The sequence below is a fragment of the Phyllostomus hastatus genome, unplaced genomic scaffold (assembly GCF_019186645.2).
Source record: "Phyllostomus hastatus isolate PE091 unplaced genomic scaffold, TTU_PhHast_1.1 phas_contig_1162, whole genome shotgun sequence".
Classification (NCBI taxonomy): Eukaryota; Metazoa; Chordata; class Mammalia; order Chiroptera; family Phyllostomidae; genus Phyllostomus; species Phyllostomus hastatus.
The window spans coordinates 2,995,768-3,007,906 of NW_025333537.1; the positions used below are offsets into that span (position 1 = coordinate 2,995,768).

A 12,139-nucleotide genomic window follows, 5' to 3' on the forward strand; every position below is an offset into this window, starting at 1 on the left:
AACTTGAGTAAGCCAGTTATAAAAACCCAGCTGTGCATCAGAAGCACCCAGGATAATGCCTCTCAAACTTTACTGTACATCCTGGAGAACTTATTTAACTGCAGGTTGTGATTAAATAGGTCTAAGCTGTCAAGACTCTGCATTTCTAACAAGCTCCTGAGTATTGTGCATGCTGCTGGCTCGCAGATTATACTCTGAATAGAAGCCAGACCCCGGAATATTGAGGAAATGCAGATTCCTGAGTCCCACCTCCCAAGAGATTCTGATTTGGTCAGTTTTCGGTTAGGCACAAGAATCTGCATTTTAACAGGTTTCCTAAATTGTTTCTGATTCCCAGCTGGATTTCGGAATTCCTGGAATAAATGAGTGATATTGAAACTGCATTAAATCAAACCATGGGAATGTAGGCATTAACCCCCTGTGTGACCTTAAGCAATTTCTCCCGCTCCGTAGGTCTCATATTCCTCATCAAGAAAAGGGTGGAGCCCTGGCTGGTGTGGCTTAGTGGATTGAGCACTGACCTTCAAACCAAAAGGTTGCCGATTGAATTCCCGGTCAGGGCTCTGCCTGGGTCGCGGACCAGGTCCCCATTTGGGGGCGTGCGAGAGGCAATCGACAGCTGTTTCTCTCCCTCTCTTTCTCCCTCCTTTCCCCTCTCTCTGAAAATAAATAAAATCTAAAAAGAAATTATAAGGGCGGAGCAGTTGATGTCTTTGGCACTTCCAAATTCTTGCATTTGGGGAAACTCCCACGACAATTCAATGGCCATTGGCGGTATGAGTCTGAGAACTACCATCCCCACAATGCCCTGCGTTTCCCCACTCCCACGTGCAGTCCAGGAGGGGTACGCTAGTGGAGGCGCTCCCACCATCCTTTGCGGTGGTTCAAGAGGACGGCGCCCGGAGGTCCCATGAGTGATTTGGAGAGCAGCAGCAGTGGCAGCGATGCGGAGGAGCTGGCGCGGTGCCGCGAGGCCGCCGTGCCGGCCTGGGGCTTGCTGCAGCTCCCGAGAGGGCCGGAAAAGAAAAGAACCGGTAGGGGACTGGGTTCACGCAGTCTGGCCGGAGGGCGCGGGATCTTCCCGTGGGGCCTGAGAGGATGGATGGTGAGGAAGGAGTCACCGGGACTCCACTTCTTTGCCCGAGAGACCTGCGGGGGCTAGATGGGCTGCGGCGGCAGTGTGGGTTGTTTCCTTGGCCCAGTCAGGGAAATTGAGGCAGCCGAGCGTCTTTCGACTCGGCCCCCTTTGGGTCATCATCACTGCTGCACACCGGGCAGCCCGCCTCCTCTCCGAAATGACTGCGACAGCCCACTTCGTGGATCCTCACTTACAGCCTTTCCTCGCCCGCTGCACATTTCACACCCCGGGGCTGCCAGTGAGCGGTGTCCCGCGCAGCCCGGACCGGGACCCCCTGGTGCCCCGGGATTCCCTGGTGCCCCGGGGATAAGGGCAAAACCCCTCACCGTCGGGGTACCGAGTCGTAATCCAGAGGGTACGTGAATGTGGAACGGGAACAGTGTTTCATCTTCGTTTCCGTTAACCTCTGGTGGAAGTTTGGCACCCCGTCCCATGTTTTATGGGGGCCACAAGCCGCACGTGACTTGGACAATACCTGTTATTTTGTCCTATTAAAAGTGACAGATTTTCATATCCCATCACCGCCTTTGCAGATATGCGAAAGTATTTTATTCACAATAAAATGTTGGGGAGAATTATTTACACTCATTCCTGCTTTAAAATAACAATAATTTGTAGGCCCTAGATCTAAAGAATCTCTAGATCTTATTTAATGCATTTAAAAAAGCATATATATTAGTATACCAGATTTGTTTTTTTACTGTTAAGGTAACTGAGTTTCAGTATCATTGGTTTTCTTTGTAATACTGTGTGTGTGTGTGTGTGTGTGTGTGTGTGTGCGTTTTAAGTATTTTCGAGAAAAAGGAAGAGAAAAATGGATTTGTTGTTCCACTTATCCATGTGTTCATTGGCTGATCTTGTATGTGCCCTGAACAGGGACTGGACCCTCCGTCTTGGGGTATCAGGACGATGCTCTCACAAACTGGGCTATCTGACCAGGCTTCTGTGTTTTATTTTATTCGTTCAAGACATTATTCTGAGAAGGGGTCCGGGCTTAACCAGACTGCCGGCACAGGCATGGTTAAAACCCCCTGCTCTTGTTGGAGCGGACTCGAAGGCTCTCTGGTGACCCAGTCCCTGCCTGCCTGCCCGCCCTTCCCCACTGTCCCGCCACACTGCACGCCCACAGGTAGGCTCCAGACCGCACTTGGATCCTCTCGTCCCCGAGCACCACAACCCTGTAGTTTTCTCTTCACGTTCTGTACGTGGATCTGCCTTTCCATCTCCATTAGTCACTAGTGCTGAGACTTTGGGTAAGGTACTTAAATCTCACTGCACCTAAACTTTCTCATCTGTAAAAGGTACGCACCCCACCAGGTTGAGAAGTGATAGAGATGACGCATCGGCAGCACTTGCACATGATAAGGGCCCGATAAATGGCAGCAGTTATGTGGCTGGTTTTGCTATATATGGATGGCTTTCTCCCTCCTGCCCAACTCCCACTCCTTTTTAATTTTTATTTATTTATTTTTAAAGATTTTATTTACTTTTTAGAGAGAGGGGGAGGGAGGGAGAAAGAGAAGTAGAGAAACACCAATGTGTGAGAGATACATCAATCAGTTGCCTCTCACATGCTTCCCACTGGGGACCTGGCCCACAACCCAGGCATGTGCCCTGACTAGGAATCGAACCAGCAACCTTTTGGTTTACAGGCTGGCACTCAATCCACTGAGCCACATCAGCCAGGGTTATTTATTTTTTTAAGATGTTATTTATTCTTAGAGACCCAGCCTTTTTTATTTTTCAGCTTGAAAATTAATTTTAGGACAACACATGTGGATAAAGGTGCAACATTTATTTCACATCAAGACACCATTGCCAAGAGCTGGGGATATAAAGGTTTAAAAAGGCAGATCGTGTGCCCCAGTAGCTCACAAAGCCAAGGAGAAGGTGAACATGCAAAGTGTTCAAAGCAGTATAACACTTCACTGTGTCCTCACACTAATTGGAAGTTTCGTTATCTCATCCCCACTTTGTAGATGAGGAAACAAAGGCTCGGGGGAGGTAAAGTGACTTGCCCAGGCTCACCCAGCTTGTCAGTGGAAGAGCCGGGGCTTCACTGAACTCTGTGTTCTGGGGCCTGGGTCTAACACTGCTTCTGTAGCATGGCAGCACCTCACATCCCTTGCTCTGTAGTCGGGATGGAGGAAATGCCCTTCTCCCTTGTGATTGCACACTCAAGAAACACGACCAGGTGTGCAAAGACTGTCCATCCCAGGGCTTCACCTTCCCAGCTTCAGGACCACCAGGCACTTTGTATTCATTCTGTGTTGTGGTCCAGAGCGCATGAGCACAGACCACAGTGCCAACTGTGTTTTCTGGAGTAGCTTAATGCCGTGGCCCCGCACTGGGTCCAGAGTTACCGAGTGTCCGTTTTGGTCAGGTAGCCCCTTAAGTACATAAGCACATTTTGTCCCATTACTCAAGTCAAAACCTTTCATTCACCTTCCACAACATCTGTCTAGTCCATCGGCAAAATTGTGTTGACTCCATCTTCCAAACACGCTTATCCAGGGTCCTGCCACGTCGTAACATTTCATTTACTGCAGCAAAGTCCTTGCTTCTGGTCTCGCCCCGCTAACTCTGCCTCCACACGGTAGCCAGAGGGATTCTGTAAAATCTTATGTGCGTGTGTGTTCGTCCTCTGTGCAGACACCTCCAGTGGCCTCTCCCGTCCTCAAGGGCCCAGGTCCTCACACTGGCCCACCAGACGCCCCGTTCTGGCCCCCATGAGCTCCTCGTTTCTCCTATAGCCACACTGGCCTCCTTGCTCCCTCTAAAAAGCTCCAGACAGATTCTGCCTCAGGGCCTTTGCAGGTTCTCGTCCCTCCACCTGGAAGACTTCCACAGGTGTCCACTTGGCTTCTTCCCTCACCTGTCCCTTAAATTTCTATTCACATGTCACCTATCAGAGACGCCCTCCATGCCCACCTTTATAACATGACTCCCTGCCCAGCACTCCCTCCCACCCTCCCTGAGGTGTTTTTCTCCCTATACTTAGCATTTAATTTTACACATGTAATTCTGTGTGTGTTTTTGTCATCTCTCTCTGCTAGCTAGAGTGTAAGCTCCATGAGGGCCAGGGTCTTTGTCTGAGTTGTTTAGCTACTAGAACTCTACCTAGGCTATATTAGACCTCCAGTGTTTGGTGGGTGAATGGCCACCAGGCCAAGAATCCCCCGTGTCTTGGCTTGAAAAGTGTGATCAGTGTAACAGAGCCACCTTCTCTGTCCTCCACGGCACTTGGCACACGGCCAGGTAGGTACCTCATAGGAGCTCAATAAATGCTGGAAACAAATTACACTTAGACTTGCCTGCTCGGCACAGTGGTGAAGAGAAGGGCTCTGGAGCTAATTGTGTCCTCGTCCCAGCTCTGCCACTTAATAGCTGTTTGACTCAGACTGAGTTATTTTACAGTTTCCTTTTCTGCCTAATAGAGACAATGGTGACCCCTCTGATGGAGTGGTTGGGAAGCTTCAATGAGTTATACGTGTAAACCACTTAAAATCACGCCTGGCACACAATAGGTATTGTTATTGTCATGTCCTCTACAAATGTCTCAGATTCTCATTATTTCCACAGATGCTGTGAACAGTCAGTTGCCAAGCACCCAGCCGAGCCTCAGGTACTGTACACTCTGGGTTCGGGTTCGTACAGTCATTCAACAAAAACCGACTCCTGCTGTGTGTCCATGCTGGGTCGGACCAGGGGATAGTGGGGCGAACGGGACACACGCAGTCCCTGCCCTCATGGGGGCAGCTCCTGAGCGGCAGCAAGTGACGCCCTTCTGTGTGTGTTGTAGGCAGAAGGTGGATGAGCACGAGCAAGACGGCAACGAGCTTCAGACCACTCCCGAGTTCCGAGCCCATGTAGCCAAGAAGCTGGGAGCCCTGCTGGACAGGTAGCCGGAAGTATACCTTCTCTTTTCCCGCCCTCACAAATAGGAGCAGTGGTGGCTTACATTGGCTGGGAGCTCACACAGTGCAAGTAGGCGCCGTGGCCAGCACGGTGGAGTACGTCACCTTATGGCACTCATGATCACCTGGCCACGAAGGTCCTCTCATTCCCTAGACGAGGAAACAGGGGCTCTTCGCAAGGAAAAGACTTCTTGAAGTCACAGGAACTAAGGCGCAGAGGCGGGGACTTGACCTGGGTGTGTCTGTCACTGAAGGCTTTGCCCTTAAGCACTGGGTGGTCCCGCTGCCGTGAGATGCGAGGGGAACCCGGGAAGCAAGAGCTCCTTCCCGAACGGGCAGGGGGCAGGCGGACTGCGTGTGTCAGGCCCTGTGCCCGTTCTCTTTCTTAAGCTTGAGAATGCAACTTGTCAAAGTCTAGGTCAGCACTGCTAAAACAGGCACCAAGGAACACCACTAGTCTGAAGTGCGGCTAGAAGAAAGGGTGTGAGTTGAGGACAGAGAGGCCGGGTGTGCTGCGGTCTGCACACCCCTCTGTGCCGTGGAGACTGTGGTTCGTAATAGGATAATCAAGGCTCTGGGAAGACGTGCAGCAAAGAGAACTGTGGACTGTCTTCAGCCAGGAGTTTCTAGACTCATTTTCTAGGCTGCGGTGCCTCTGTTTCCTGGGAGACTGGTAAGGTAACCTGTCTCAGGTGACGCTGGTCTAGACCCATTGCTGATTGGCAGAGCAGACTTTGAAAGGGGGGTGAGGATGTTCCAGCCGGCGTCCTCACTTGGAAGAAGGTGTCAGAAAGGACAAGTGAGCCCTCCCGGGGTGTGAACCGGCTGCTCTCCTGAGATAGGACGTCGTGCCCTGGACCGCCGTGCGTGGTGCCAGTCCTCCCATTCAGGAACGTGGGAAATGCGTCTGGGAAGGTCAGTTGGCACTTCGAGCTATGGGAGCAGTTTTTCTTGGTGACTGTTTGGTTTTGGGGCAAACAAGGCCCGCCCGGCTCTGCGCTGGATGCTTCCCCGGGTGGGAAGCCAGCAGGAAGCGGACCGACCAGGGTCAGGGTATGCCCGGCAGTGTTTCTTTCCCGAGAGGCCTAGTGATGCTCCAGCTGGTCCCTCCTGTGCGGCCAGGGTTTCTCGGCCTTGGCGCCATTGGCGTTTTGGGCTGGATGATTCTTGGCTGTGGGGGCTGTACCGTGCATGGTAGGCCTCCACCCCCTAGATCCCGCTGCCATGACCCCAGCAGCTGTGACATCGAAACTGCCTACAGACATTGCCAGGCATACTAGAGGGACTGACATCAGACCGTTGTGTTGGATACTGCGTCAGAGGCAGGCACCTGGGCGGCATCATCTCGTGCGACTTCCCAGACCGATTTCCCGTCCGGGATTTCTGGAGCCGCCCTTGGCATGTGTGGGAGGCAGAGGGGAGCGCCCAGTGCAGTGCTGTGCCTGCTGTGAGGACAGGGCCGCGAGCATCATTCTCTGTGGTGCACAGTGACTTCTCTGTCAGCAGTCACCAGAGACACGCTTGCTGGTCTCGGCAGTTCTCCCTGCTCTGTGCGTCCGGAGAGGCGGTTTGTTTCGGTCGGAGGGCCTGTGAAAAAACACGGCGGGTCGTGACGGCAGCAGTCGTCCTCGTAACTGCTGTTCCTGAGTGCCCGCTGTGGCCGGGCTCTGTGCCGAGTGCTGGGTACCCACCGTCTCACTTAATCCTGTGACGGCCCGAAGACCTAGGGACTCCCAGAGTACAGACGGGTAGCACAGGCTCAGAGAGATGGAGTCACTTGCCAAAGGGGACACAGCTAGTAACTGACAAGGCCAGGATTCAAAACCCAGGCCTCTGGGGACTTCTGGCCGAGGTGGAGGCATAGATACACACACTGTACCTCCTCGTACAACCAAAAGAAGGACAACAACAATTTAAAAACAAAAAACAACCAGAACTGACAGAAAATCAAACTGTATGGAAATCCAACAACCAAGGAGTTAAAGAAGAAACATTCATCCAGACCGGCAGGAGGGGTGGAGACAGGCAGCTGGGCAGAGAGGACTCGACTCACTGCAAGGTGACAGCTGGCGGACCCAGCAAGGCGGCGGATTGTGGAGCCGGGTGTGCAAGGCTGCAGCTGGCTGGGAAGGCAGCATTGGGCGGACCGGTGAGGCAGTGGCTGGTGGAGCGGGTGGTCCCACATTTGCACGCAGATAAACCAGAGGAACAGCTGGGGAGCGAGACAGACCAGACAACCCAGGGCCCCAGTGTGGGGAAATAAAGCCTTAAACCACTGATTGAAAACACCAGTGGGGCCCTGGCTGGTGTAGCTCAGTGGATTGAGCTCCATCCATTGACCCAAAGGGTCAGCGGTTTGATTCCCAGTCAGGGCACATGCCTAGATTGTGGGTCAGGTCCCCAGTGCGGGGCATATGAGAGGCAACCACACATTGATATTTCTCTCCCTCTCTCCCTCCCTTCCCTTCTCTAAAAATAAATAAATAAAAATTAAAAAAAAAAAGAAAACACCAGTGGGGGTTGAGGCATCAGTGGAAGAAACTCCCAGGCTCACAGGAGAGTTTGTTGGAGAGACCACAGGGTCCTAGAACGTACACAAGCCAGCCCACCCGGGAATCAGCACCAGAAGGGCCCAGTTTGCTTGTGGGAAGTGCAGGAAGTGACTGAAAGCCGGCAGGGAGCTGAGCGAGTGGCACTCTTCCCTCTCAGACCCCTTCCCCACATACAGCATCACAACCCCGGTGACCTGGGTTGCCCTGCCCTGGTGAACACCTAAGGCTCTGCCCCTCTTACGTAACAGGCGCATGAAACAAAAAAAATGGCCCAAATGAAGGAACAGATCAACACTCCAGAAAAAATACAACTAAGCAACCAAGAGATAGCCAACCTGTCAGATGCACAGTTCAAGACACTGGTAATCAGGATGCTCACAAGATTGGTTGAATTTGGTTGCAAATTAGATAAAAAAATGAAGGCTATGCTAAGTGAAATAAAAGAAACTGTACAGGGAACCAATAGTGATGGGAAGGAAACTGAGACTGAAATCAATAGAGTGGACCAGAAGGAAGAAAGAAACAACCAAACAGAAAAGAAAGAAGAAACAAAAATTTTTAAAAAATGAGGAGAGGCTTAGGAACCTCCAGGACATCTTTAAACATTCCAACATCTAAATTATAGGGCTACCAGAGGAAGAGGAAGAGCAACAAGTGGAAGAATTATTTGAACAAATAATGAAGGAGAACTTCCCCAATCTGGCAAAGGAAATAGACTTCTAGCAAGTCCAGGAAGCTCAGAGAGTCCCAAAGAAGTTGGACCCAAAGAGGAACACACCAAGGCACATCATCATTAAGTTACCCAAGATTAAAGAGAAGGAGAGAATCTTAGAAGCAGCAAGAGAAAAGGAGAGAATTACCTACAAAAGAGTTCCCATCAGACTGTCAGATTTCTCAAACATTGCAGGCAAGAAGGGGCTAGAAAGAAGTATCCGAGTCATGAAAACCAAGGACCTACATCCAAGATGCTTTATCCAGCAAAGCTTTCATTTAAAATGGCAGGGCAGATAAAGTGCTTCTCAGATAAAGTCAAGTTAAAGGAGTTCATCATCACCAAGTCCTTATTTTATGAAATGTTAAAGGAACTTATCTAAGAAAAAGAAGATAAAAAATATGTATAGTAAAATGACAGCAAACTCAAAATTATGAACAACCACACCTAAAACAAAAACAAAAACAAACTAAGCAATCCACTAGAACAGGAACAGAACCACAGAAATGGAGATCACATGGAGGGTTATCAGCAGAGGAGTGGGAGGAGGAGAGGGGGGAAAGATGCAGAGAATAAGAAGCATAGATGGTAGGTAGAAAATAGACAGGGGGAGGGTAAGAATAGTATGGGAAATATAGAAGCCAAAGGACTTACATGTATGACCCATGGACATGAACTAAAGGGGGGGATGTGGGTGGGAGAGGGTGACCAGGGTGGAGGGGAGTGAAAGGGGGAACATGGACAACTGGAATAGCATAATAAAGAAAATATATTTAAAAAAAACAAAACCCAGGCCTCTGAAGTCTGAATACGGCCAGTGGATTATATGCTTTCTGGTAGTGATACTGAACAGCAGTTATGCACAGTGTTACCATAGGGAGAACCTGGGCAAAGAGTACCTGGCACCTGTATGTTTACTTGGACCTGCATATCAATCTACAGCTATCTCAAATTTTTTAAAAAATTAAAAATTAAAAAATTAAAAACCAGGTCCACCCTGCTCTTTAAGCTGGCCTCTGAACCATCTCTCCAGACTGGTCCTATTTCCCTTTTCACACTTGCTGTCAGGAAGCTTGGGGCGAAATGTGTGTCCTCTCTCGAGCAAGCGTACAGGACTTCCGAAGCACACTTTGGCTCTTTCTGTCCCTCCTGCGTTTATTTTCTGTTTTCCCTCCTTGGAGTTATATTCGCTTTGTTGTGCTGTGAGTACCTTAAAAGCCCTCAGCGTTTTCTGGAATAAAGCGGGGTGTAAGCAAGCGAAGAAGAGCAGTGTGCGCTGGCAGGGGCTGTTCCGCAGGTTGTGGCTACAGGGTTGGCCTGCTCCTCAGGCCAGTGTGCTGTCCGCCTTTGCATCTAGGATGACATGCCGCATTCCCTCCATTTAAAAAAGAAATCGTTTCACATTTTTAGCCATGGCCTGTGTGGCTCAGTTTGCTGAGCATCGTCCCGCAGATCAAAAGGTCGCCAGTTTGACTCCTGGTCCAGCCACATGCCTGAGTTGCAGCTCGGTCCCCTGGTCCAGGCACATGCAAGAGGCAACTGATGGATGTTTCTCTCTTGCATCAGTGTTCCTCTCTTTCCCTCACTTCCCCTCTCTCTAAAATCAAAAAATAATTTAAAAAACTGTTTGTTGGTACCCCAAATCTCATCCTAAGTCAACCATCTCCTCTTCCCTCAGCTCCATTACCATCTCCGAGGTTGTAAAGGAGCCAACAAAGGCCAAGGCGCGGAAAGTCCCCCCGGAGGATGATGGTGAGTAGCCGCACTGTTAATAGCAGCTGTGTTTAGTGAGCACCTGCTACGTGCCTGGAGCTGGGAGATACAGTGTTGCTGTATCGCCGTCTCTCATCCGTGCAGCCTGCTCCGAGGCAGACACTTAGGGGGCACTGGAAGGGACGCAGAGGCTCTGAGGAACGAAGGCACTTGCCTGAGCTGACCTCACCTGTCTGGCTCGGAGCAGGAGTGCCTCACCTCCACGCTGCACAGCCCCACCTGTCTGAGTCTGTCTGTCCCATGCCAGACTCATCTGCCACTTTGGAAGCTTCCTTAGGCAGGAGGCCCCCTGCTGGCTCCCACACTGCCGACCCGATCTGGCAGCTGCCGCGCCTCCGCACCCTGTCCTCTGGCGCCAGCTGTCCCCGGCACGCCCGTCATCACACGAGGCATCACTGTGTGCTTAGACAGAGCGGGTCCCGGGTCTTCGCCTCTGGACTGGGAGCACCTTGAGGGCAGCAGGCAGGGCAGCCTTGACACCTGGCTGAGGGGTCGGCACCTGGCTGTGCTGACTCTGCCCCTTTGGGTTTCAGGCTTCCGCCTTTTCTTCACCTCCGTCCCTGAAGGCCCCGAGGAGAAAGCTGCACCCCAGCCCCGCCGGAAGCGGTTGCCTTCCAGCTCCAGGTGAGGTCACACACCCTCTCCTCAAGGTCCCTCATCTTTGCCCATTTTCTGGTTGGCCGGTGTCCCAGAATAGCCAAGCCGACTTCAGTGAGGTCCAGGCCGAGGCGGGGCCCCGTGGGGGAGCTCCAGTCAGGTAGAAATGGTACCCTCCGTGGGAGGGGAAGAGGTTCAACCGGGGGCTGGCTCTGGAGGTTTCCTGCTTTTCCAGCACCTGTGTTGTCCAGATGCCTCACCCCTTGGACATCCTCGTGCGGCCTGGGCTCCGCGAAGATCCCCATTTTGTAGGCGAAGACACATAGGGTCAGAGAGGTTACTCTAGGAGGTCACCTCGCTAGAAAGCAGAGAAGTCAGTGTCGGAACTCAGGTCCGCCTCACTCCTGAGCCTGGGCTCTCTCCCTGCCTGCCCCTGCGGCCTCTGTCCAAGGGCAGCTTTGGGGCTCCGTCCCTGCTGACCCAGACCGCCCTCTCCTTGCAGCAGCAGCAGCAGCAGCGAGGACAGCGATGAGGAGAGGCAGCGGTGCCGGGAGGCGGCTGTGTCCGCTTCTGACATTCTCCGGCAGTCCGCCATCCATGGCCCTGTGACGGTGGAAAAGGAGGCAAAGAAGAAGAAAAAGTCGAAAAAGAAAGCCAAGAAGGAGGCCAGTGCGGACTCGACCACGGCCGCCACCACCACCACCACTAGCAAGGCCACAGTTGGGAAGCAGGAAAAGGAGTCGGCCAAGTTCAATGGAGACGTGTCGCTTGGGACCAAAAAGAAGAAAAAGAAGAAAAAGGCGAAGAAGGCCAGCGAGGCTTCCCCATGCCCACTATCGAGGGGTGCAGCAGCTGCACCTGCAAACTGACTTCGGGCACGGGGCCCAGCCAGTCCCAGCGATGAGGTGCCCACCGCGACGGGCCTTTCCAAGGGCTCGGCTGGCAGGTCCAGACTCTGCCCCTGACTCGGGTTTGCCCAAGAGTCAGGGAGAAGCCATGGTTGCAGAGTGAGAAGCCTAAGCAAAGCCTGACCTCCTGTGCTTCCCTGGGGGGCCGGGGCAGACCTGTGGTACCAGAACATTACATGGTCTCGGGAGGAAGGAGCCCTCTAGTTACTCAAGACTGATGCCCGGGGGCAAAGCCCCATCTCCCCGGTCCTGTCGGCGGGGGGCGAGTGAAGGGAGACCTTTTCCTTCTCCCCCTCCTCCTCAGCCTGGTGTCGGGGACAGGCATAAGAAAATGAGGGCCGGGTCCCCGAGGCGCCAAGGCTCAGAGTTTACACTTCTCCCTCTATGCCACAGAGACCAGATGTAACATTGTCTGAGAAAGGAGAGATTTTTATCCCCTCGTTTTCCAGAATTTTCTTTGTCCACGTTTGTGAACGTGCCACACACGATCGCGTCCCAACCAAGTTGTCAGACAGAACACGTGACAAAACGACTTGGGGGCT

The 12,139-nt window shown here is 52.1% G+C and overlaps 1 protein-coding gene across 1 annotated transcript; it reads left to right on the plus strand.

Annotated features, from left to right (window-relative positions):
• Positions 1-882: 882 nt before the first annotated feature.
• On the plus strand, positions 883-12,048 carry CUNH12orf43 (chromosome unknown C12orf43 homolog). Its single transcript, XM_045841655.1, has 6 exons — positions 883-1,034; positions 4,721-4,763; positions 4,941-5,039; positions 9,998-10,071; positions 10,626-10,716; positions 11,195-12,048. Exons 1-6 carry the CDS (start codon positions 911-913, stop codon positions 11,556-11,558), a joined length of 795 nt encoding a protein of 264 aa, XP_045697611.1. The 5' UTR covers positions 883-910; the 3' UTR covers positions 11,559-12,048.
• Positions 12,049-12,139: the final 91 nt, after the last annotated feature.